Here is a 27,316-nt window from a genome sequence, read left to right on the forward strand (position 1 = left end):
TTAATCCTTTATTATTCCTCATTATGTATTTTCCCCTATATCTTAGCTTTGTTATCATTTGATCAATGCAAATTCTGTGTAGATGAATTTATTAAACAGAACCTTTAACTATAAATTATTTTCTTCCTGACAACCAAATTGCAACTTGTACAATCATTAATTGACTATATCTTGTTGTTTCATAGGGGAGCAGCAGTATGAAGCAATGGTCGATAATTTATTTTGTTAAAGGCAAAAATTGTACTCTGAAAGGAACAATAAAATTATGCAAATAAGAGAAATGAATAAATAAATGAAAAAGAAATGGAAAAAAGAAAGAATAGGAGATAAAAAGAACTACGGAATAATATACTGAATAAAAGTGCGTACACAAAAGCCTTGTCTTTCCACAATAATTATTTAAAATATGATGGCAAGCCTAGCGCTTCGATTTGTTACACAGGAAGGAATTAGATCATATTGAAATAGAAATAAGGAGCTGAATAGGATTAAAAAATATGAAAGGAAGGGAAATAAAGGGATAATCAATTGAAATTTAATGTAGTGACAGGGTAGGGAGAAATTATATTATGTAAAAATTAAACCTTAATAAATTATTCGACCTCACTGGTGCACCAGTCAGTTGCTGAGGAATAATGAGTCCTTTTACCCTAGGGGACTTTTTTTTTTGCAAATCTACATTTTGTGATAGTCTGTTACCTAACCCCAGTCAACTTTGAGGCACAACTATAATCACTTTTCAAGCCATGGAATCGTAGTGATCATAAAAAGGGCTTTGACAAGGGAAAACCCTATTTTTCAGAGGTACTGTGTAGTACCCAAGAACTTTCCTGATGGGCTAGAAATTGGTATTAAATGTAATAAGGCATACCAAAGAAATATCTAGTGTATCACCATGTACGTAAGGAGTCATTTGATCTGGCTGTTCCAAAACACACTACCTTCTTGTTCTTATGAAGATCTCTGTACATGAGTTTGCAAGGTAGACACCATACAGGCTTTGAATTCAAAATACAGATGATCCCGTCAATGGGGGAGACTTAATTCTTAGCCAGGAAAATACGATCCAGAATCAGTAGCAGGATATAGTCAGGAGTGAGGGTGCGGAACTCAAGCTCTCTTTTGAATACAGCCAGTTCGTTGGCCCACAAGCATATGCTTTCTGCAGTGGCTTTTTTTTTTTTTTTTGGTAATAGTTATATTATTCAAGCCAGCTAAGAAATGCAATACTCTATCGAGTGACTAGAAAACAGGAGTTGATATAGAAGGCGATGACAATCCAAGTTCAATTACACATCAAAAGCTCTGTATGAGAGATTAAGTGGATTCAGAAGGGAAAGTTCAAGCATGAAGGTTTTGGGTCATGAAAGAGGGGTGCTCTGATTCCCTTCTATCTGGTGCAGCTGAGCTGACTGTAGAAGGTGTGACCTCTGTCTCAGATGCTAAAGGAGTGTAAACTATGGACCGTTTGGCCACAACTGAGCCATGAGCACACCTTTCCTTACAAAATGCGATAAGGTTTTCAAAACCTTCAAAATCAAACTCAATGGAGGAGAAAAGATATATTGAAGACCTTTTCTTGTCTAAGCACACATCATATCTTGCAATGGAAAGAGAATTCACATTCGGAGCTATATAAGAGCTTAAATTAATAGTTCTCTACCATTGCAAACAAGTGAACTTGGAGATCCGAACCATTTTGAGGATTTTGTGAAAAGAGTACTGATCTAAGTTCCCTTCTGGGTCCATAACTGTCTACCTAGAAAAGAAGTTTGCTACCACACTGATGGAGCCCAAAAGGTGGACTGGAGCAAGGTGCATGTGCCTCTTTATTATAGTTATTAAGGTGTATACAGTTTTTGAAAAAGATCTCCATCTGCAGAGATAAAAGACAACTGTCTAGTTGTTGAAGAAGATTTTGTTGTGAGAGTTCTAGGTCATGTTCGTCAGTGCCATAAAGACCTCAGCGAGTTCCAACAGATTTATGTGAAATGCTAAAAATTAAGGGAAAAATTTCCAAAACATTTGGGTCTCCTTTAATTAACCTTGCCAATCGGACTTGAACACAGCTACATGAAGCATTAGAGAAATTGAGTGACCAAAGGAACTGATATAAAGAGGATTAATGGCAAAGTCCACGGCCTGAGAATTCTTTTGCAGCATCTGAGAGGCCTTGGGAAGTCCTCAGGAGGAATTTTCCATAATTCAATGAAGGACGAGCAATGTGGAGTTCTTTGCCAGGAATAGTCTAGATTTGGAAAAGTTGGTCAGAAAGCATAGCTCTTGAAGAACTTGAAGGTCATAATTGGTATATGTAAGACACAATTCTCTCATTACATCTCAGCACAGCTTGCCATTTAGATAAGCAATTACCTGTATTCCTTGCAACCAAAGGAACTTGATCATTGCCTTTGACAATTTTGTGAACAGGGAAAAACTGAAAATTTGGGCCTGAAATTTAGAAACACACTTCTCTATAGCTCTTTTCTCCATTATTCTATGAATAAAAAGAACAAGAGCTCCGTGGTTTTAGGCTATAAGATTTTGTGCCTGGTAGCGGATTTTGTTTTACACAACTGGCCAGACCTTTCAAGAGTATAATGTTTCCAACAAGAGAAGGTTCATTGTTTTATGGAAGTGATAAAGATGAACCCAGATCTGAAGGTATTCATTGGTAGGGTCCCTTACTTTGGTGTCCCTAATATGGATCAGAATTATGACCTCACTTCTGCTTCTTTCCTTCTTTCCTATGGATGTGTCTCAAAGGACTCGGGACACTCGCTTAAGAAGGTTGTTGTTGTCACCTGGATTCAAACACCTCTGAGGGACATTGAATATAGAATGAAAAGGCTGTGTTTGAGCCTTCTGGGTAAAGGGATTGACCTTCTTGGCAAAATATCTTCAGAGGATGTTTAAAGCACTGCTGTATAAAGGTTCAAAGGCCACTCATGAATGGCAGAGGCAAGGAAAAGTGACCTTGCTCTATCAAGCAGGAGAATACCCTAGAGACTGACCATATATACATATGATCAGCGGCCAAGCACCCTCTCCACCCAAGTGAAAACCAAAGATGGCCAGGCAATGGCTGCTGATGACTCAGCAGATAGACCTATAGGTTACCCCAATTACTGACGATTCAGTAGATAGACCTATAGGTTACCCCAAACCCCACATTCTTAGCTCACAAGGATGGTGAGGTTGCAGCGACCGAAGGACCTAACAAGTTTGAGCGGGACTCCAACCCCAGTCTGGCGTTCACCAGTCAGGGACGTTATCACATCAGCCACAGCAAGGTACTGTCTTTCTTTGCTGGTGGCTGTGGAAATTTCTTCCACTTTTCTGAAAGGGATGTGTATGTTACCCTTGACTTATCTTTGGCTTTGTCCAAAGATTGAGGAGACAGGTGTGTTATCTCTTTCTTGATATTTTCGAGATCCCACACAGCCAAAAGTTTACATCTGGCATTAAATTTCTCAATGAATAAGTTCTGAAAGAATTAAAAAAAAATGCTTTCTCAGCAACTTTGCCAGAAATTTACAGGTCTTTTGTAATCCAACAAGGGCAACGCCAACTTCCGAATACAATAAGCCAGAAACTTGTGAAAATAGGTCTGCCAAGCAATAAATTCTGCTCTGCCCTAATCGCCTTTAGAAAAGGGGAAAAATCATCACCTGGTTGGTGTGTAACCACCCGGCAGCAAGTCTCTAAGGCAGATAAACCTCATATGTTCCTTACATTTCTATAAATCCTTCAAATCCCTTGGATATAAACCACCATAAAGGCAATACTTTCTATGGGGAGGGTGAAAGCCCCATTCAACAGCAGGGATGTTCGATGACCTGATACAGTCATCCTGAGCACACACATTTAGAAGGCTGTGCCAGAAGAAATCCTTTATGTCTGAAACTGCCTCTGCCTAAAAAATCAAAGGCTCTCTTTGACAGCATCAGAAATAGCTCTTTATGTGTGGCATGGTGAATCACTGTCTTGAAAGACAAACCTTTTTATGCACCGGTGAGAGTGCGGGAGGATACGAATATCTCCAAATTCCACTTCATCATTAAAGGTAACCTCTCTACCTTTGGATGGGAAAACATTAAAACAAGGCCCCTCCTCACCCTCCTAAGAGGAACTTGCTCCCGTAGACTCATCCCTTCCATCAAATTTCTTCCCAAAAGATTTTACCTGCAAGGGAAACTCTCATTGGAATCCCTTTTGTGGCTTGCAGGCACAAAGGCCCAGGCAATGCAGAATCCTGAAGGTAGGTAGGGAGGAACCGGAGGTAACAGGACACTCAAAGAGTCGGAGAGTTTTGGAAAAGAACAACCATAGGGGGAGCAGACTGAAGTCTTAACCATCTACATAATGGAAGAGAGGTCAGCAGGGGATGCAAGCTGACCGAATCCGGGGAAAAGAGGGAGGGTGAGGTAGTCTGCCTAGATATAGGAAGTGTTGGAACACCACTATGAAGAGATCCCAATCCACTGGGAGCACCCAACAGGTGTCTCGCAAGGGAACAGTATTCACTCTGTGACACCCAGGAGAAAGGCTGCCTCCTCTTCTGGGTTCAAATCATCTTTGGGCCAAAAATATTTTATCTGGGTTGGGACCTAAACCAACAATGCTGTATTGCAGTATATCGCATTTTGGGCAGTCAAAGATCCAAGGGTTGCTTACAGGACAAGTACCTGCTACTCAGAAAATGGGATTTTGGCAAAACCTTTAACTTATATAAAGAGGTTATAAAGGACTTGATCTCTCAAGCTTCCAACATGTAGATCCTGACTTTTGGCAGCCTGATAGGGATATTTCCAGGGCCCCACCTAAATGGCATCGTATACGTTACAACAGGAAGCAAATAGCACCAATAGGAGTTGTTGGGATTATGAATTCTCATCTGGTTTTGTTTAGGTTAAGAGTCCCCTTTCCGTATAGAGAATACTCCAAAATGATAATCGTGTTTAGTAAGGATAGGTTAGGTTTAGGTTTTAGTTTTATGAGTGGGAAATATGTACAGTTTTGTTATGAAGTAAATGGTATGAGCTTGGACAGCAAGATAAAAAAAAAGAAAATGGGAACAGGTATATTTGAAGACTAGAAGATAACAGCAGCTAAGGACTGAAAGCATGCTGCAAACACCTTTAGGTAATACCTACAGTGCATGTCTTAAGGTGCACGTTAGAATACCATTATCTATCCCTAACCAGATTATGGCAAAGGGAGCGCGGTTCTGCCTTCCATCACTACCAAGAAAGCAAAAAGGGGTGTCGGATAATGGGAGTGAGGTTTAGCTAATGACTGCCAGATATGACCAACACCTTTGTTAGCAAAATGAAGATAAGGAAATTAAAATATATTCCTAGTGCTAAAATCAAAGCCTATCCTAACCTACTGCACAGTACTTTACTTAAAAGATGAGGTCAAATCTAAACTCAGAATATTGAAGAATAGAATAAAACTTATCTCTCACATTTAGTAAAATACCCAAAAAAGCCCCAAGGGGATAAAAAGGGGCTTTTAGAAATCAATATACAACTGCCATACATCTCTCAAAAATATAATAACATAAAAACAGGTATCAGATTGCAGTTTTCTTTTCATGGTAGAAATATTTTCTAGACTTGTACATAAAGTCTCCGTCGTACTCAAGAAATAAAATAAGCTCAAAAAATTTCAGACAGATGATAGTTTTTAAAATAAACATTCCAATCAAAAAGTAAAGATAATTTATACCTTTCAAGGAAAAATTTAAATTTCACTCGACACACCAGTATGCAATTCTCTCAATATCAAGGTAAAATATCCTTTACAATCATAATACAATAAAATAGGGAAGTATAAATTTATGGTCAAAAGGACTTTATTACTATATCTTTAAAAATGAAATGGTCAAGCATCAAAACTTTAACCCCATGTTATTAATCTGACTTACCTGAATTGTTACAAAAGCCCATAGTCTCACAACTACAGAATCGTTCATGTCCTCTTCACTCTGGGAGATGTCTGGATCATTGCTTTGTTGTGTTTGTAAATGTAGAGCACCTGTTTGGCTTACTCCAGTTATTCTTGGGTGGACATTCCTTACTCCATACAGTCTCCCAACAGCAATGGCCTTTGCAAATAAGAATAAATCTATTTGTTATACCCTGTATGTTCTAGTTGCAGCTTATTTTTCAATAATTCTTTATAGCTTAAGTAAACCGCACCAGATTAGATAGGGTAATAATAATTGCAATAATAATAATTTTGAAAACAATAAAGGGATTTTGACAAAGGAAAAATCTATTTCTGGGGAGATACCTGTGACACCCGGTGAAAAGATTTTTATCAGAAAAGTGTAAGGAAGGACCATTTTCACCGGGCGTCACAGGTCGACCCAGAAATAATAATTTTAATAATAATAATAATAATTTCAATGGTGTTATATAAAAATCACTTGAACCCATCAAATACCCAGCTACAATGAGGGAATGCAATATTTCATGCTGAATCCATATAACTGAAAGAAAAGGAAGTTTCTTGGACTGAAGAATATGGCTTACCATTATAAATTCATTGCACAGCATAAGTTTTTTGAAGGAAGTCATGTTAGCAAAGACACAAAATCTTATACTTAAGTTGTATTTTGTGTCTCGTGCCTCAATCGTATGTTACAGTATCAAATGGACAAAAAAGTATAGATTAGTCCTCATGCATTTACTTTTTGTTCATTGAAAATTATCCACAATGCAAGCGTACCAAAGCACTAAACCTACACGAAGAACTAACCTCTCCTCCAGAATAGAAATTGGAATTTCCATTCTTGAAGACGGAAACTGGATCGACTTCATCTTCTGGATATGTTATGGTGAAATCAGTCAAGATTGGGCGAGAGATTTCTTTACCGAAAACCTCCAAGTCTTGAGCTATGGTTCGTCTGTCCTTCAAATGACGAGCCTCGGCTCGACTATCAGCTGATATTTGCTCCACTAAGCTGTCAAGGAATAAAAGAGGATAATTAAAAAACTATTGACATTTTCTTTAAGATCTCAAATATAGTCGGACGACTAGCATGTACACTCACAAACAAAATAACATATAACTTCATTTCTGAGTGTAGTAAAATATGAACTATTATTTCTGATTACTTGGATAATGTATTGGGTGAACTGTACACAATTAAACTGGAAAATAAACTAGCTACACTAATTACATAGGGTTAAACTTACAACAGGAAATTATCGTAGACAAGCAATCCCTTGGAACTTGAATAAACAAAATTGAAAAATACTGATGTGAACGGAACGTGAAAATTTTACCATAGCAAGGTGTTCAGATCAGTTAGATATATTGTCTAATTTATTAGGAGATGAATTAAATTGTAGTTCCACCCAAGCTTTATATGCAAGTCTAAAGTAATTAATATATTTCACCATATTCAAACTACAAAATCTTATCCTTTCTCATCTTCGTTTTTGTTTTACAAAGCATTTTAAAATGGGGATGTGAGGAGAATAAATACATATGAAAATCTGTTTCCTACTCTTGGCTAAGGAAAAATTAAAAGAATGGTCTGAACTCTGTAAGAAATTCCACTTATTCCGAAGACGTTTAACTATATGCTAGCAAAGCATTATGCAACATGGCATATGATAATATAACTTCACTGTATCGTACATTCATGGCTGATTTAACATGCAGTATAAGTTCACTTATGAGTATGATTTCAGGTTTTAGGTAATGTAGTCTGAATAACTTACAAAAAGAAGAATAAAGGGAAAATACTAAGTTATATACCTTAGAAATGGTGCTAAAGGAGCATTTCACTGGGCGACACGGGTCGGAGCCCAGAAAAGGGAAAATACTGTAATGTGAATAATGATGAAAAGACACAAATTATTAATCTATAAAATAAGAGCAAAATTATGTCATACCTGAAATGAGTATCAAGTCCAAATCCTATTCCAAAGATAGGATATCCATTCAAGTTAGAGTCACGGACGTTTCTACGAATAACTGCTGGTTCTATGATCCCCTTGGTTGGATGGCCATCCGTAATAATCACTATCTGAGAAAGTGAAATAAAGATTAAATTTTGAAAGTAGTTAATTACAATAGAAAATTGTCTTAAACAAACATATATACAGTATTCTTAAAATGATGGTTATCGACTTAAGTACCTCTCTGGAGAAACTGGCAATAGAATCTCTAGATTGGACGGACAAAATTTCTTCAAAGCAAGAATGAATCTAAATTCTTGTAAAGATATTGTGTCAATAACAAGAGATTCTCTTAAATTTTTCAATTGTTTTCCTAAAATTAATCTTTTTTATTTAATTACTGTATAAACTTAGCCTTCCTGTTATACAGCATAAAACTATATATTTTACCAAGCCACATACTCTGCAGTTTTTCCAAATATTATGATTGTGGTAAATGAATCTCATATACTGTACAGTGCTTTTAGTGAATTTACCTATTGCTAAAAATTCCTAGTAGGTACTTTTACACGGCAATCTTTCTGCTCCAATAGGTTGGAAAGTAAAATCCCCCCCAAAAATAAAAGAATACTGTACAGTATTAACAGACAAAATTCTTAAAATTGGTACTAGTACAGTACTATAGCCTATAATACTACATTGTGAATGCCTTCCAATGTGTAAAAGGTCAAACAATATCTAAAGGTTTGTAATAGGGTCTCTTCGCCTAAACTTCAGAGTACTAGTCTAACTTGCTACAATAAGAATTTAATTCTACAATGAAAAGATACAACTAAAAAATATGATTCCTACATCTGAATGGGAAGTAAGTAAATTTATCAAGAATACAATATATTTACATAGCTTCTTATCTAGGCAATATCTCTCTGATTCAAAAAAGATATAATTCAATAGTTTGGCTACGACAAAAGAAACACTAAACAGCAATTATTTTTATGAAAAATATGTACCATCAGTAACTAATATCTTTACATCCTCAAATATTAAAGGAAATCAAATACGCTTACCTGTTTGACTAGTGGAGAGAGATTTCTAGTATACTGACTGGCACTTTTCAGTGCCTGCATGTAGGCCATATTCAAATTTGAATAACTCATAGGCTGTAGTTTCTTTACTCTGCGGAGTGCCTTGCGATAATGAGTTCCGTTAAAGATGCCTAAAGTGGCAACATCGGATGAGAAGGCAAGAATCTGTGCATGCATAGGAAGGTACTTGGTCAATAAGATCATTGCTGTAATCGAATCGGCTCATTCAGTCACTCTACCTCACAAATACACGTACAAAAAATATTATATACTATTATTATATATTGTAGTATATAATTAGTGGGTCAAGCAAATAAGGGCATGGGTATTTTGTAATAGCTCATACCTACTTTACAACTAAATTTAAATTTGCTTTTGTAAACTCCATTTATGTACAAAAGGAGACATATTTTAGTAGCCATATTTTGTTAAGCTTTCATCAATAGAATTTCAGTTTATATCCTATGAGCATCCCTACATATTTGATTCAGTTTTCATCATTAAACATGTTGATTCATACTATGCAGTAACAGTGGTTCAGTACAGCAACTGATAAAAATTCAGCGTTCAGTATTTCCAATGATTTCTGTTTTGTGTTTCTTAGATACAGTATATTCAGAAAGCTCTTCAACTCTTCATTGCATATTTTTGGGTTAATGTAAGGTGTGGTCTCTAAGGTCTTCCCTGTAAAAGCTAGAACCAAGAATCCAATTTGAAATAAAATTACCAAAGAAATATTATCTTCCACACACTAGGCACAGACTCGGTGTGTTTAAAGGTGACCCACGAGTTCAGGCTCTAGTGAACCATAACAACACTTTCAATGCTGGATATCAGTTTGCAACCGATGACACATCATTACTGAGAACCAATACTATTACAGGAAACAATGCTACTTGTTCGCTAGGTTTTACGCAGTCACCATCTTCATTCTCGTCGCTTCATAATAGAGACTACAATTTTTGAGCTCCATTAATTGCAGTGTTTATATCTACTGTTAAGTAACAGTAACCTAATCTAGGTCTGAGTCTGTTATCCTCTATTATTTATAATCGCTGTTGTGTTTTGTTTTTATCATTTATGTGATTGACTTTTACTCTGCATATAGTGCCCTTCAATACCAACTGTCATGACAATACTGTATATAAAACTGTCATCAAGTTTTATCAATTTTTATCTAACTTTCATATTTATTATTAGCTTTTCCAAGTGTTGATCCTTTGTAGTAAATTTTTGGGTAACAGTTTGGTGTATTCTAAGATTTCCAGCCGTTAAGCTTCGCCTTTCATGTCTTCTTGAGTGTTTACAAGTGAAAATTTTTCACGATTTTATATTGCTCATTGGACTAGCTTAGGTAAGGTAGCCTATGTCTTTTACATATGTTAATCTAATATAAGAATGTTTTCCTCAAGGAAAACTATTCCAAGATTGGTGACGGGGGAGAAGTTGGAGGGCTGGCTTTATCTATAGATGCTAATAAGAGGTACCTAGCTGGGAAATCCTTGGCAATCAGGAATGGCATGTGCTTTATGGCATGAATTGGACACTTCAATGCAGGAGCTTTCATCTTCCATCTTATTGTCGAATTCAAATTCTTTGCTAAGGTTTCTAAATCACGTTAGAGGATTATGGAAACATCCCTTAGGATATGCCCCAAGCTTATCCCTATAGAAGTTATCTTGATGACATACAAGTCTGACCCTAATAGCTTGGCAGACGCAGTCTCAGAGATCGTAGGTGTCTTCTCGTTTGCTGTATGCTTGATTTAATGATGGTGCGAGGACCAAAAACGCCCTTCTTGGTCAAAATGGTCAGGATGGGGTTAGAACTGATGAGAGACATGTTTAAAGAAGACTTCACACAGCTCAAAGAATGTAGCCCCTTTTTAGGGGTTTCTCCCAAGGACTTTAAAGGGTTCATAGAACTTAAAGATTTCATGAAGTCTTTCTCCCCAAGAAATGGGGGAATCAGGTAAAGGCTAAAGGTGTCTGGTTTTAGTTCCAGTTTCATCAGAATAAATGCTCATCAGGATGTCAGCCAGGTAAGTGGTGCCCAACAGTAGCAGCGGCCTCTCCAGTAAACAGCTTAAACTCACAGTCCTGGGTGAGGACCGATCTGCTTCCATGTGAATGCTAGGGAAACACGTTACCACTGTATTAGCCAGGTAGACACCAATCAATTAGGTAATGGATTTCTTTCCATAGTGGATCATCTTACGACAGCAGTATTTAAGACTCAACAAACTTTGTATAATATTGTGTTTGTTATGTCAGCTCTGGACATAAAGTGGACCTTGGATCAGAGCTCTTTCCAAGAGATCCTTGAGAATATCTTGGATCTTCAAGTGAACCTGTTTACAGAAGAGAACCACAAGCTTCTACATATGTAGCCCCGAATGTGGATTCCCAGGCAGTGGCAAGAGATCTGTTAAACTTGGACTGAAAAAGATGGTCTTCAATTTAATTGTTACCTGCAATGGTTTGATTCCTTCAGGACTTCTCAGGAGCAGTTACACTGGTAGCTCCCAATTGGCAGAAAAGCCTGTGGATGCCACTGGTTCAGCATCTGAGACCAAGATTACATCTTTTTCGGTCAGCCCAGCTGTATTAAAGAGTAGGGAGTTGGAATAACTTTGATTCTTCTTTTTTTGACCCAGAACCTTCATACTTGAATTTTCTCTCCCATATTTATAGAAGGGAACTTTCAGCTTACAATTTGACATATTTGATAGGCTAAAAGAGGTCTTCCATTAGATGGATGATCATCCTGAAGGATAGATCCCCATGCCAAATAATCCCAGACTTCTTGACTTCCCTTCTAGTCCACCTATTTGAAGATAGGAATCTTAAGTAATGAAATTTTTTTTATACAAATCTGCATTGACAAAACCTTCGAAGCAGGCTTTTAATGTAGATTTTGACTCGGACATGCTTCAAAAAATTACTCATCTTTTACTTTACAATGACCATCTCCACCAAAGCTTCCATGGCCAGGTGCATTGATAGAGTGATTTTTTTCCCCAAAGCTAGACAATTCCTCTATTTTCGTAAGAGTTCCTTCAAAAAGCTTTTTTAGGACAGAATTGAACTCAGTGACCCCAGAGCTTCATGGAGAGAAGAGGGGTTTATCAGCATTATTATTGAAAGTCTCTTAATTTTGACTCCGGGTTTCCTTTTTTAATGGCAAAAATAAAAAAAAGCACGTCAGCTTTAAAACCTGGGGATGGTAACGCCCTCAGAAGGTAGCCTGTTTCAAAATACCCAGACCAACATGAGCATTTCTATAGGGGCTATCCGTATTCCAATAATATCGACTTATCAAGAAAATTACCCTTTATCCATCTTTAAAACCATGAAGTGAGAAAATAGCTTCAACGTTGGCATTTTTTCTACTGCCCAGTTTCAAGGTATCCAAAGCTTTACATGTTGGTTTGAAACAAATAAATGTGGTACAACATGTTTGTGTAGTACTCAGCTCAATCATAGCACCTACGAGAGGAAAAGAGATAGAAATGGGGGACCGTCAACCACGTCCCTCAGCAGGAGCATAGTGACAGGCCTCTAGCTTCTTCTCTGGAATTTTTTCTCCTATGGGGTGATTACCTGACTTTTCAGTTTTCCTTCTTACACATAAATACCTAATTTGGATGTTTGCTTCTTTTAACTGCTGTCCTTTATGGTAAACGAGTCCACTCACTTATTGCTCGGGTATTAGTCCTTGGAGAACGCAAAGCACATCAATTCAAAAAAGGGGATTTTCATGAAGGAAAAACCTATTTTTGAGGAGGTGCTGTGTGGTCTCCAAGACCCTCCCTCCGTAGCCTCGTGTAGAAATGGTAGAAATTGAGTCTCACCTCTAGTACGGAAGGTGGCAATCTAGACGCGAACTAGCGCCCAAGTAGCATTGTCACCAATATTAGTATTGGTTTTCAATGATTGGGAGTCACCTGTTTCCAGATAATTTTCAGCATTGGAGTCGCCGTGACAGGTTCAATTGAGCCTAAGCCCACGAGTCTCTCTTATAAATACTGAGTCTGTGCCTTGCACATTGAAACACTGGCCCTTGAACCGAGGAAACAATATTTCTTTGGTATTTTTGTGTCACAATGGTTTCCCTTTTATAACCTTTTATAGGAAAGTCTTTAGTAACTACACAGGACCTCCTGTATACATATATATAATATATATATATATTTATGTATATATTTATATGTATATATATATATATATATATATATATAAACCTTTCATGATTTATATACATACATATACTGTATATATATATATATATATATATATACATACATGAATATATGAGTATATATATATATTTATATATATATATATATATATATATATATATATATATATATATATATATATATATATAGATATATATATGCATTCATAGAAATATATTCCAATATTTATACATATATATATATATATATACATACATATATAAACACATACACATATACAGTATATCTATCTATCTATCTATCTATATAGATAGATATATCACACTCCTACATTTGGGGTCCAAGGTAAATCTACAAATTTTCCAGGAATTTATAAAATACGCGATGCTCAGAAAAATTAGTTATAAGATGATAAACAGAACTGAATGCAGCACTGCGAGATTAGCAAAGACCCTTCAAAAAAAAAAAAAAAAAAAAAAAAAAAAAAAAAAAAAAAAGAAAAAAAAAAAAAAACATGCACATTATAGGAAAGAATTTATCCTTATTTTGTTGGAAATATCCTTTGAAAAATATGAAATAATTTTGGGATTGCAATTATGAAACCGGAATGGTTAAATATCAACAAAATTTAAAAATTAACTCTATTATCTGCATACTTATCCTTAAAACATAAGTTATTTGCTCAGGATCTCAAGCTTCACAACTTTAGAATACATGTAAGTAAATATTTAGGATAAATGTATCCACATTATATTCTCCTTCCCGTGACAGCCAACAAATTAACACATCACTTATACTGAAAGTAGGCCTACACAGTGAACTGGACTGGCGATTAATTTTTTTTCGTTCCTAAAGTCTACGAATTTATTTCAATAGAATAGAATATTTTTAATAAGATAATGTTGTTTTGGAAGGAAAAACCATGATAAAATTCTTCATTTCAGTACGTACCAATGCTGTACACTATAGCCTACAGTACCGTAAAAGCTATATGCTTGAAGCATGAGCTTTGCGACAAGAAAGTAAAATCGAGTTTTTTTCTGAATCTTTTAACAACCTGTTTTAGTTCCTCAATATCATTAAACAGGAGGTGAACGCTAACATTGTTTACAAAGTCGATTTAAAGTAATTATTTTTAATTTCATTGATTAATTTCATTCTTATACTCACTGACCATAGTTGTTTTGGCTAATTTTCTTAATGGCCGGATGCCTTTTCTGCCGCCAACCCTCCCCATTTACCCGGGCTTGGAACCAGCACCAAGTTGAGGCTGGCTGCCACCCCCCCCCCCCCCCCACCTCAGTGACCAAAAACATAGAAGTGGGAAAAGATGTAGACAAAGAAGAAGATTTTTAATTTAATTGAGAAAATTCCCTTTTTAATCAGTCTTCCACAATATTCATAAGCTGAATACCTCATTTAATATGAAGGATGGTATAGTGATAATCGACTAGGGATATCTAAAAATGTACATCCAAGTAAAATGGAAATGAATGGAATGAAACAAGAATTCCTTAAACACTTCTTACCTGTGATCTAATCTTCTGTCTTTATTTGCCACAGCTTGAGGATTGTGAAAGGACTTGGTACAGTACATCTGTTCTTACTGTAGGTAACATGAGAAGTACCTCAAGTGAGACTATTGCATTACAAAATTAATGGAATTATCACTGACAAAGACTTTGCAGTATAACGAAGAAAAGGGTAGTTAGACTTTGGTAAAACAATGTATATATATATACTCACTCAAAATTTAAAACCAAAAAGGAAAGGAATCCCCATGGTTAACATTGATTTCCCCCATACCCATTGCTAATATGAATGATTGCAAACTCAGAAGTGTGCCTCCACTGAACTGCACAAACAGCCTCATAAAAAAAGTGGTTCTTTAGGGAATGGAAAATGTGGCCACTGCCCTGATATCATTGCCTCTAACCTTGAGAAATAGAAAATAAAAGTCGTGGCATTTTTAGACACACGAGCTGAACTATTCCTAAGGCTTGTCTGAGTCCCCATGAATGAAAGAATCTGGGTCAGGCTATGAAAAATGTCTGGGCATACAATTGATCTTGAAATAATTTTCAGGTTGGAAAGTCTGGATGAGAAGACAACTTTGCAAAACAAAGATTGAACCTAATCTTTTGGCAAAGGTGAGAGGTAAAAAAGAATATCTCCATTAATAATTCTTCGAACCCCATAGATTGAGTGGGTTCTTGTGGCATGGACAAAAAATTCAGCACTGCATTTAAATTTCCAGAGATGTGTTTGAGGTAGGGGGAATCTCTATGATAAAGATTTGGTTGCACCTTTGATTCTGGGCTATTTGAGTAGCTCAATCTACTTTGTCTAAGCACTGAGGCTATCAGAGACCTATAATTTGACTCACTGGGACCAAAGTATCCTAAACATATCCCTGGAAGCGGAAAATCTTAATGACATTGTCTAGGGAGATACTGGTGGCTGAAATTCCTCTTGACACACCACCACAAGAAGTAGTTTCTTGGGAGGCAATAACAGATATACTAGATGGCCCTGAAAACCATACTGTGGAAAGTCTCCAAGCAGTCAAAACGAATCATGAGGCGTTTTGCTGAAGACAATGGAAGTGGGGCTGTTTGAGCAGATCTCTCCTGTGAAGTGATGATGAGAGAAGATCTGAAAGATGACCACTCCATTTAGGGCAAAAAATCAGGTAACAAGTATCATCCTTGGTGATGAGCTTCATTGTCACTGCAAAGAGGAAAAAGATGTAAAAGTTGAGGTCCGACAAAATTAGTAGCATCTGATGTCTGGATTGTTTGATAGTTCCATCCCCTGTGCCTAAATACCAAGGCCAACATATACCAAGATCCATTAATTACTGGGACCAGTGTCTGTAGCATATCTCAGAAAGGTTAGGAACTTAATGACACTGAAATTGTCTGAAGAGATGTTTGTGGCTAACATTTTCTTGACTTATGCCACAAGAAGTAGGCTGTCCACTGAGGTTAACATAGGGAATTGGTGGAACCTTTAGGAAATAATAATAGATAATTTTTTTAGCATTGAAAACCACTTTACTCAGAGCAATTAGTGAAAGTATCCAAGCAGTCAAGACGAAGTGTAAGGGTGTTTTGATGTAGGTGATGGAGATTAGGTTGTTTAAGAATAACTCTCCTAGGTAAGATCTGCGGGAAACAACTCAATCTGGAGCCAGAATAGGATAATAAGGATCATCCTTGGTAATAACCATTGTTATTAAGGCGAACAAAGGAAAGGCATAAAATTTGAGGTCCCACCAATCTTGTAACAGGGCACTGACTGTCCATAGTTGAGGGTTTGGGACTGGAGAACAGAAAACAGCCAGTTGAGTTCAGGGAGGAAAAAACATGGCTTGGGTCTTCTCTAAATCCGTCCGTGGGAGTGTATGGAACACTCCGTGTACAAGAGTTGGTCTCTTATGCTCAACTGGTCTTCTAGGCCATTTATTTTCCATGCAACAAAGTAGTGAATTACATGATATTTCTCTCTTCTTTCCAGTATATGAGCCCTTGAGCAAGGGGGAAGAGGGAATTAGTGTTTCCTTGTATCAAGTAGGATAAGCTATGGTTTTCCTAGCACTAGATCTCTGGCTAAAGTTAGTGCCTTTAAAACTGCTATAAGTTATAGGTAACTGATAGGAAGTTTTATCTGTCCACCACAGTCCCATTATAATATTTCAAATTGGTACCCTTTCCCAAGGCCATCTGGCTTGAAAACAGAGCGAGATTTGGGGTCTGGACTTCTAAGCTGATGCCTGCAAGAAGATCCCGGGTTTTCCACTCAAATAACATTGGTCTAGATCAAGAAAGGAGGAAATGATAACTCTTTCAGATGGAACTGAATTTATCTCCACCTAAATAATTGATTAAGTTTGTTTGTGTAAGTTGAGATTTCTTCTCATATACAAAAATCCCCATGTTGAACAGATCTTTAACAAAATCTTTGGCACTCTTTACTAATCATAGGAGAGAACTTAAAATTATTGGCAGGTCATCTAGGTAAAGAATTCGTATACCTGGGAGACTCGTATGAAGAACTGAAGAATTTGTGCTATTTCAAAGTACAGGTCGGAATTGAAAGGCCTTCCCCATGATAACAGTCTTAAAACTTTCTCATATCTGCATAAATAGAGACATGGAAATACATCTCTAAAGTGTCTAGGAAAAATCCAATCGGTCTTTTGGATGGAGTAAAGAACTGTTGAGTTTTGCTCTATTGAGAATCATCTGAAAATAAGACATTTGTTTAGGTTTTGATATGCCTCCAGCCTCCCAGTGCATTTGGAACTCCATAAAATCGGTCTTAGTAAACCTAGGGAAATTATATTAACCTGGATAAGTCTTTACAACTTCCTCAATGGTGCTTAGAAGAATAAGGTGCTGTATTTCCTTTTTAAGGATCATGAATTTCAGTAGCCTGGTTTTTTAAGCATGGAAGGCTATCAGAGAATTCAATAAAGGAGAAACTGATGAAAGAAGACGATAAGAGTTCTCTGAGACCTTACCCAAGGCTCAGCCTCCAACATCGACAATGAAAGCCTGCCCCCACAGGAATTTATGAACAAGGTAGCCCATTGAGGTGGCTTACTAGGAAACATAGAAATAGATTTTCTAGAGAATTTTCACTTACTGAAAGGGGAAAAGGGCTAATGACTGAGCTTAATTCTAGTTGACCATTGTTGGAAACTTACTAGTCATTAAAAAGTACCCTTGATTTATCTAGCAGAGGACCCCACAGAGGAGTCGAGTTCAGAGTGAGTGTTAAAGAAGTGTAGTGTTAGAAGTAAATTTGTTCTATTCTTTTCAAGAATTAAGATCAGAGAACACATGAACAGACTTACTGGAGGGGCAATCAGAGACCTTGATGAACCTTAAAATCTCGGAGATACAAGTCTTTTGACTGGGAGTGTTTTCATCTGACAAAATAAGAAAAGGACTATGTCGTAAAGAGGAATCTGTAAAAGAGAAAGCCTAGATAACTATAGCTAAATCATTATTAAAGGTAACAACCTTTTTAAGGAATCAGAAGGTCTTAATAGAGGATACCACTTTCTTCTTTCCACTATCCACAAGGGATGTGAAGTACGCCTCAGATGAATGAGAGCTAGCTAAAGAAGGCAGTTCACTCATGGCGTAAGAACTAGCCATGTGGGATTTCATAGCCAAAAGAAAGCATGGAGAGCAGGGCTTAACATTAGTATATTTACAAGTTTCTCCTAAACCGTATTAAACTCCCTTTTCTTTGAACTAGCTAACAAATGCTTAAAGAAGGGTTTGGAAGGCATAGAAAGGCATCAGAAAGTCAAAGGAATGGTTACCAATTGCTTGAGCCGTACATACGTGCTTCGGATGCAACTCATGCACTTTAAAAGTGAATGGAAGCCCGAAGGAAATCCAGATTCTGAGTTTGAATAGTTTGAATCCTATTAGTCTTTTGTATCGGGATAGGATCTAGACAAAGAGACCCAGAATCCTGTGGGACAAAAAAGACAGCACAAATGATACATTTCTCAGGTGTATCTTCCGAGGGAGGAAGGCTAATAAGGTGTCCTAGCAGTCTATAGGGTTAGGTTCCACATGAGAAATCTCTAACTGAACAGCAGAAATCTCAGGAGGAACAGTTATAAAGCCCTCAATAAGGTCAATAAGAGTGCATCCTTTCCTATTGCGTTGAGTAGGCTGAACAAACAAGTTAAGAAATTCAAACACATCTTGAGAAGCAATATATGGAACTGTAGGCCCATACAGTAATTGTCATCGAGCATTTGCAAATGTAGGGGCAAGCAACACAGCAACGGGTGGAAAGTGTGTTGCAAAAGTAAATGCAAAAAGGCAAACGCAGTAGCAGTGCAGAGATATACAAATACACCTTCTCATAAAAGAGCAACAAAAAATTTTACAAGATTAGCCATATTAACGGGGAAAGGTGCAAGAATGGCAAAAACATACACGCATGCAATACCCAAAGAGATTTCAGTCTTATAATAATCTTTCTTTACAGAGAAATTATAGCTGAAAGTCCTAGCCAGGTTAAGGTAGTAGGAAGCAACATAATATTCCCCCAAAGATGAGCTAACCCTGGCTCTTCCTCTTAGCAGTGGTCTTCATAACTAAATCAGAGGCTAAAACAGTACTGGGGTAGCATGAGAGAAAAATAATCGGCGAGTAAACAAAAGTTTTGTAACTTTCCAGGATGTGGAAAAGAACAGAATGAAGATGGACCTGGCACCAACCTACTTTCACTAAAAAGGGTTGCAAAATAGAACTATGGAGGGCTTGAGACAAATCATCAACCATCTTCCTTAAAGTATCAAAATCTCGTTGACACTAAAAGTGAACTTGAGCGGGGATTGTAAGCATAACAGACTGTGTATAGAGGAAGGAACAGAAACATGAGGAAAAGGAGTAGGAAAAAGAATGATGACCAAATTATTTGGCATCCATAAAGCCACTAGAATCTGTTTTAGATGCATACCACTTAGCTCTTTGCCTTTATCTTTTTCTCACCTATCCCCATTTAGTATGCATAAACATTTTGGTCAGAGAGATCCTGCCATTCCTTGCAACAACTGTTTACACCACGAGCAAGTCCTCAACAGACTATACATTGGAAATTAGATTAAGTGATGCTAAATGTGCAGGAGTTACACATACCCATACACTGCCTCCCTTTAGAAGAATCAAAGGACATACCTAAGAATAATAAGAAATATTTCCGGAAAGAATAGCAATACCAGATACAGCACCGCTATGTTACATATACAAAACTCATATTCTCATTTAGGCACACAAGAATGAGTGAGTATACCAATGAAACATGAGAGGAAACTGATTTCGTAAACAAAAATAGCACATGCTTTTCTTGTCATAGGGCTCGCACTTCAAAGCTTATAGTGTATGAATATTGTGGAAGATTCATTGAAAAAAATATATCAAATTTACACATTGAAGTAATACCATACTCTGAGAAACTGTTCAAACAACTCACATGTTTAAAAAAAAAAAAAAAAAAAACAACCGAATGTCACTTTAATTTACCCTTTTTCGAATTTCACATTGGTAAGAAAATCCTTTTATAAAGATTTTTATTTCATATTTTACTCTGGATTCTTTAGATAAAGGCTTATTGTTTTCTGACAATGCTGCATACAGAGTACCACTTGGAAACGCCACTAACAAAGGTTCTCTTTCCTCATAAATTTTGATAGTGACAATCCATTAATAAATTTACATTTCTATATCAGGTTTCAAACAAAAAATATCTACACTTCCTTTCCTGTAAAGGTACTATGCAAAATGTTTAATTTTCCTCAAAAAGCTGTTGCAAATATTTCAAGAGAGTTCGCAAGATATATTTCCATCATTTTATGTAATCAAAATGAACAGAAAACAGCAAGATTAAAATGAAACTAAATGGGTTAGTTCTTTCCTATTATGCATACTGAATGAAACAAAGTGGGTTAGTTCTTTCCTATTAGGTATACTGTAGTGAGAAAGGAATCCCTGGATATGAGTGAAATGAAATCTGATAGCATGCATGAATAGAACAGGTTGTCCATGGCTTAGGGGTTTATAGAGAGCATCTGAAGTATCCAGGAGCCTAGGGATATTTAGTTTTCCATGAATATCTTATATTGCAAATAGTCTAGATCTCTTTTAAATGAGTAAATATCCATTGAAAATGCTGACATCCATTGGCTTAGTTTTAACATAAGATTAGTGTACAGTCCTGTTGTTTAAAATCCCAAAATATTTTAATGACTTCTGTGTAGTGACTAAAACAGATTATAATGATCATGATTATTAAAAATCCCACAGGTAATTTTAGTGATAATTCCCTAAAATTAATACCACCCAAAATTACTATATGTAAAAGTAAAACTGACATATGAAGGCAAGGTTCATGAATGATAGATTACTATCCTCTTTGTACTTCATATATATATAGATATTTTAAAACACACACACACATGTATATATATACATATATATATATATATATATATATATATAATATATATATATATATATATATATATATATATATATATATACGTATATATATATATATATATATATATATATATATATATATATATATATATATATATATGTATATATATATATATATATATATATATATATATATATTTATATATATATATGTGTATATATATATATATATATATATATATATATATATATATATATATATATGTATGTATATATATATATATATATATATATATATATATATATATATATATATATATATATATTGCAAATCATTCACGCAAAGAAATGACTATTTCTTAAAATAAAATTTATTATTGAGAATTAAAATAACCTACAATACGTGGAATAAAAACTCTATGCTTAGAAACTCTCCCATACCTCAAAAGAATCTGTGGCATCCATTGCTTTGATGATTGCTTTGAGTCCATCCTTCACCTGATCCAGTTTTCCATCCCCCATTGAATCAGAGACATCCACAGCAAATACTGTGTGAGTTGCTAACTTTGGCATTTTCTCGTTGGCGTCCAGAGCGATGAAATGGTTGAAGTAGTTCCCATCACGCTGCCAAATTGGAAAATAATGAATTGAAGGAAATCTTGGTATGACTATTCAATTTTGAAGTGTAAGCAATATTACATACACACCTACAATATAAGAATTGAAGGAAATCTTAGTATGACTATTCAATTTTGAAGTGTATGCAATATTACATACACACCTACAATATAAGAATTGAAGGAAATCTTAGGATGACTATTCAATTTTGAAGTGTGAGCAATATTACATACACACCTACAATATAAGAATTGAAGGAAATCTTAGGGTGACTATTCAATTTTGAAGTGTAAGCAATATTACATACACACCTACAATATAAGAATTGAAGGAAATCTTAGTATGACTATTCAATTTTGAAGTGTGAGCAATATTACATACACACCTACAATATAAGAATTGAAGGAAATCTTAGTATGACTATTCAACTTTGAAGTGTAAGCAATATTACATACACACCTACAATATAAGAATTGAAGGAAATCTTAGTATGACTATTCAATTTTGAAGTGTGAGCAACATTACATACACACCTACAATATAAGAAAACAAATTAGTATAAACTTTGAGTACACAGAATAAAAACCAGAAGTGAAAATTAATTACTTATTAACAACTTATCTGATTGCAAATATTTACCCTTATTGTCTGAATTTTCCTCGAGTAGACTAACTATTTTTATTGCACTGTGGGAGGGTTCACTTCTTTTCATCATTTATTTGATTAAAACATACTCTTCATGTTAGCTATGCTTCACCTAAATTTCCAGTTTCCCTATGCAAATTATTTTGTACAAAATAAAAAAAGTTAATTTACTCTCAAGAAAATAGCTACAACAGTTCAATAAAAAAAATCAGTGTACACTATAGTCCATTTCTTTTAGCGATGCATATTTTCACCGATTCGCGGCGGTGCCCTTTTAGCTCGGAAAAGTTTCCTGATCGCTGATTGTTTAGAATTGTCTTGTCGGACCAATCAGCGATCCGGAAACTTTTCCGAGCTAAAAGGGCAGACTCGCGGCGGTGCCCTTTTAGCTCGGAAAAGTTTCCTGATCGCTGATTGGTTAGAATTGTCTTGTCCAACCAATCAGCGATCCGGAAACTTTTCCGAGCTAAAAGGGCAGACTCGCGGCGGTGCCCTTTTAGCTCGGAAAAGTTTCCTGATCGCTGATTGGTTAGAATTGTCTTGTCCAACCAATCAGCGATCGGGAAACTTTTCCGAGCTAAAAGGGCAGACTCGCGGCGGTGCCCTTTTAGCTCGGAAAAGTTTCCTGATCGCTGATTGGTTAGAATTGTCTTGTCCAACCAATCAGCGATCCGGAAACTTTTCCGAGCTAAAAGGGCAGACTCGCGGCGGTGCCCTTTTAGCTCGGAAAAGTTTCCTGATCGCTGATTGGTTAGAATTGTCTTGTCCAACCAATCAGCGATCCGGAAACTTTTCCGAGCTAAAAGGGCAGACTCGCGGCGGTGCCCTTTTAGCTCGGAAAAGTTTCCTGATCGCTGATTGGTTAGAATTGTCTTTTCCAACCAATCAGCGATCCGGAAACTTTTCCGAGCTAAAAGGGCAGACTCGCGGCGGTGCCCTTTTAGCTCGGAAAAGTTTCCTGATCGCTGATTGGTTAGAATTGTCTTATCCAACCAATCAGCGATCGGGAAACTTTTCCGAGCTAAAAGGGCAGACTCGCGGCGGTGCCCTTTTAGCTCGGAAAAGTTTCCTGATCGCTGATTGGTTAGAATTGTCTTGTCCAACCAATCAGCGATCCGGAAACTTTTCCGAGCTAATAGGGCAGACTCGCGGCGGTGCCCTTTTAGCTCGGAAAAGTTTCCTGATCGCTGATTGGTTAGAATTGTCTTGTCCAACCAATCAGCGATCCGGAAACTTTTCCGAGCTAAAAGGGCAGACTCGCGGCGGTGCCCTTTTAGCTCGGAAAAGTTTCCTGATCGCTGATTGGTTAGAATTGTCTTGTCCAACCAATCAGCGATCCGGAAACTTTTCCGAGCTAAAAGGGCAGACTCGCGGCGGTGCCCTTTTAGCTCGGAAAAGTTTCCTGATCGCTGATTGGTTAGAATTGTCTTGTCCAACCAATCAGCGATCGGGAAACTTTTCCGAGCTAAAAGGGCACCGCTGCGAGTCGGTGCAAATATGCATCGCTAAAAGAAATGGACTATAGTTTCATCTATTACAACAATTAAATGTACTATATTTTCTTTAACAAAATACGAAAATCAGGCTTAGTGAGTACCAGTATTACTCCCCCATCTCTATTGCTCTTGAGATTGAAGGCAATGATGAAATTGCCATCCACACCTTTCCCAGTACTGGTGGGGGGACCAACGTGTCTGTAGTTCACTCTGACTTCGCCAGCATTCACAAATGTCTCTGAAACTGAAAAAAAAAATGTTTTTAAGTAATCTAAAAGATAAAAATTTAGATAAAATTTCATCTTGATAGCTGAAACTGAAAAAAAAATGTTTCTAAGTAATCTAAAAGATAAAAATTTAGATAAAATTTCATCTTGATAGCTGAAACTGAAAAAAAAATGTTTCTAAGTAATCTAAAAGATAAAAATTTAGATAAAATTTCATCTTTATAGCTGAAACTGAAAAAAAATGTTTTTAAGTAATCTAAAAGATAGAAATTTAGATAAAATTTCATCCTGATAGCTGAAACTGAAAAAAAAATGTTTTTAAGTAATCTAAAAGATAAAAATTTAGATAAAATTTTATCTTGATAGCATCACACCAGCTGACAATGCATTCCAGCATTTAACAGTAACAGGCTTACAGTAAATGGTTTGTAGAAACATTACAACTTGTTGATTTTTTTCCAAATACAGTATAAAGTTTTTTACTCTTTTCTCTCTTCATGTCAATTTTGCACGAATATTCATTTAGTAAAAATACATGGACTTCTCAAAAGATAAGAGTTTAAAGGCTGTGTTAAAACCATATTTACACAAATATGTAAAAGGGCTGTGCTGAGGATTGCTAATAAGGGTATACATGTCCACTACTGATACTCAACATTGTTACTACTGAAATATTCAGACACCATTATAGTTCTTGGAAAAGTATATAACTTGCAATTTTCTCCTGAAAACATGTGCATGTGAAAAACAAATTACCCCTATGGCTGATATTTTCAGTATGAGGGTAAAGGTTTCTGTCAAAACATCATATTCTGAAACAACTTCATATTTTGTGAAGCTTAGATTTCATAATCTGCTAAATCTATGGAATGTGGAACTAGATTTTCACATTATGACAAAGCCCTTTCGAAACGATTCTGACAAAGATAATTTCAACCAGGGACAGGTGCTATAAGATAATAATAAAAGACACACCAATGGACAATAATACACACCATATCCCTTCATGCAAAGCTATGCATGATGGTCTACTTATGTTTATATATTAGTTTTAAATCCATTAAACAATGTAAGAAGAGTGGCAATTAAAACAGACAACGGGAGAAACTAACTTAATTCAGGCATATCATGTCTACCTTTGAAGTTTGACTGCAATACCTTTGACTGGGTGGGAGTTTTAATGATGAGTTTACGAAAAATCTTACGGATGCAATTACATCAAATTTTCTGAAATGAATGTTATCTTTCGTAAGTTATGGTACTGTGTGTACAATAATTCATAAAGGACTGAGTACCCTCCGTCTCATAAGTCGTGCTATGAACATGGATGTCATGAGATAAGGGTCATAAAATTTTGTAGCCTACATAAAATCGTTTATTTGCATTCCATCTATCTACCTCCAGACTTGGATTATTCTTTCTTCGATTGCCGGCTTACCACTATGGTGAAGAGACAGTAAAAGATGATGAAAGTAAGGCTTCATTCTTTCTAGTTGGTGATTTCAATGCTTACCATAGAGAGTGGTCAAATACTGTTTCTGCAACTGATCACCAAGGCATAAGAGCTTTTGACATTGTTTCTGAATCAGCATGTGAGTAAATCATAAGTTAGGCTACTCACGAATCTGGTAATTGCTTTGACCTAATATGCACTGATTCCTCTGGTATTATAACAAGCATTGTTGGTGCACCAGTTGAAATGTCTGATCATACCTTGGTTTTGTTAGTAATTAAAACTGAACAAGTCTGCTCCAATGTGTCATAATTTTGCAAGATATATAAAATCTCTGGCAGGCTAGAATGGAATTTTGAGTGACCATTTGTATTGAAATTGGTCACAACTGTATAAAGAGGTTGAGCTTGTTGTGCTCTTAAATGAAAATCTAGTCCTGTATGTCAAAATACCAAGTCAAGGAGAAACCATTGTTCAATGATGGTTGTACTAGACTATATTCGGCTGAGGGCTATTGCTCAGATTATTTGGGCTTCAGCTGAAAATTAATACAATTTGACCATGAAATAAACTCATTCCGGTATAACCCAGAAACTTAACAGATCCTCCTTTGCTTAAACAGGATTTGGTCAATCACTGTTTGAAGGAAAAAGCAACCCTTTTGACTGATGTGTTTGACAGCAAGCATAGTAATAAGAAACTTAATTCTCGTCAGTCCTGTTTTCCCGAAGCTAAACTAACTTGTTTTAGCCCTTTGTCAAGATATGTTTATGGAGATCCAGACCCAAATGAAACTCTTCCTAGGGTTTTTTTTTTTTTTTTTTTTTTTTTTTTTTTTTTTTTTTTTTAAATAACAAAAGCTAATTTCTTTGCAAGAGGAAATTTATTTTGCACTTTGAAAAATTGGTAGCCAGGCTGCTGAAGCCATTATAGCTTAGGGTTTTTAATGCCGTTTGGCAAAACTCTATATAAATATGCTGAAGGTATCTGTTCCCTAATTTGCAATTTGGCCTTGGCAAAGGCATTGGAGCATGTGATGACCTTATAATTTCCAATACTGTAGGGAAATACCTTGGTTGTGTCAGGAATTTTGTATGAGTGGTGTTAATTTTAGCGCTACCTTTGACCATGTTAATCATGAAGCCCTTGTTTTCAAACTTAAATGGTTAATTTTTTAGCATCATTATTGAATTTATAAGTAATAGATGTAAAATTTAATTGTTGATGGGCTCCATAGGGAATGAAATCTAGGGCTAAATCATATGCAAATAGTGATTCACTTACAGATAATTAAACAGAACACTGCAACTGCATCTGAAACAATGTGTTCATCAACAATAACAAAAAGCCGGTTCAAGAGAAGAATAAGGTTTTATTGAAACTTTGATGAACATTGCCAATTTCTCATCTTGATCTCATAACTTATCGCTCATTTTTACAATTAACAAATAAACTTACTTGAACTCCATTAGAGGCCAAATCTAGTTGGCAAAACTTAAAATACATACCGCCACAGTGGTCAATGGAGAGCTACTGATAAGGGATTTTGACGTAGGAAAAATCTATTTCTGGGTGAGAGACCCGTGCCGCCCAGTGAAATGCTCCTTTTACATCATTTCACTCCTTTTTATAGCACGCGCTATCAAACACTTATTTTACCTTAGAAATGATGTAAAAGGAGCATTTCACTGGGCGGCAC

General features: G+C 36.1%; 1 protein-coding gene across 4 annotated transcripts in view; it reads right to left on the minus strand.

Annotated features, from left to right (window-relative positions):
• Positions 1 to 27,316, minus strand: part of LOC137646440 (inter-alpha-trypsin inhibitor heavy chain H2-like) — a 572,711-nt gene that overhangs the window by 24,952 nt on the left and 520,443 nt on the right. For all 4 annotated transcript variants that reach the window (XM_068379557.1, XM_068379551.1, XM_068379547.1 and 1 more), the window contains exons 10-15: positions 24,039 to 24,181; positions 21,620 to 21,802; positions 8,987 to 9,169; positions 7,914 to 8,047; positions 6,769 to 6,973; positions 5,933 to 6,112 (exon numbers count right to left, since the gene is read on the minus strand). In XM_068379557.1, coding sequence (XP_068235658.1) covers positions 5,933 to 6,112; positions 6,769 to 6,973; positions 7,914 to 8,047; positions 8,987 to 9,169; positions 21,620 to 21,802; positions 24,039 to 24,181 — 1,028 coding nt within the window. The remainder of the gene's footprint in view (positions 1 to 5,932; positions 6,113 to 6,768; positions 6,974 to 7,913; positions 8,048 to 8,986; positions 9,170 to 21,619; positions 21,803 to 24,038; positions 24,182 to 27,316) is intronic.

The sequence above is a fragment of the Palaemon carinicauda genome, chromosome 1, assembly GCF_036898095.1.
Source record: "Palaemon carinicauda isolate YSFRI2023 chromosome 1, ASM3689809v2, whole genome shotgun sequence".
NCBI classification, from domain to species: Eukaryota; Metazoa; Arthropoda; class Malacostraca; order Decapoda; family Palaemonidae; genus Palaemon; species Palaemon carinicauda.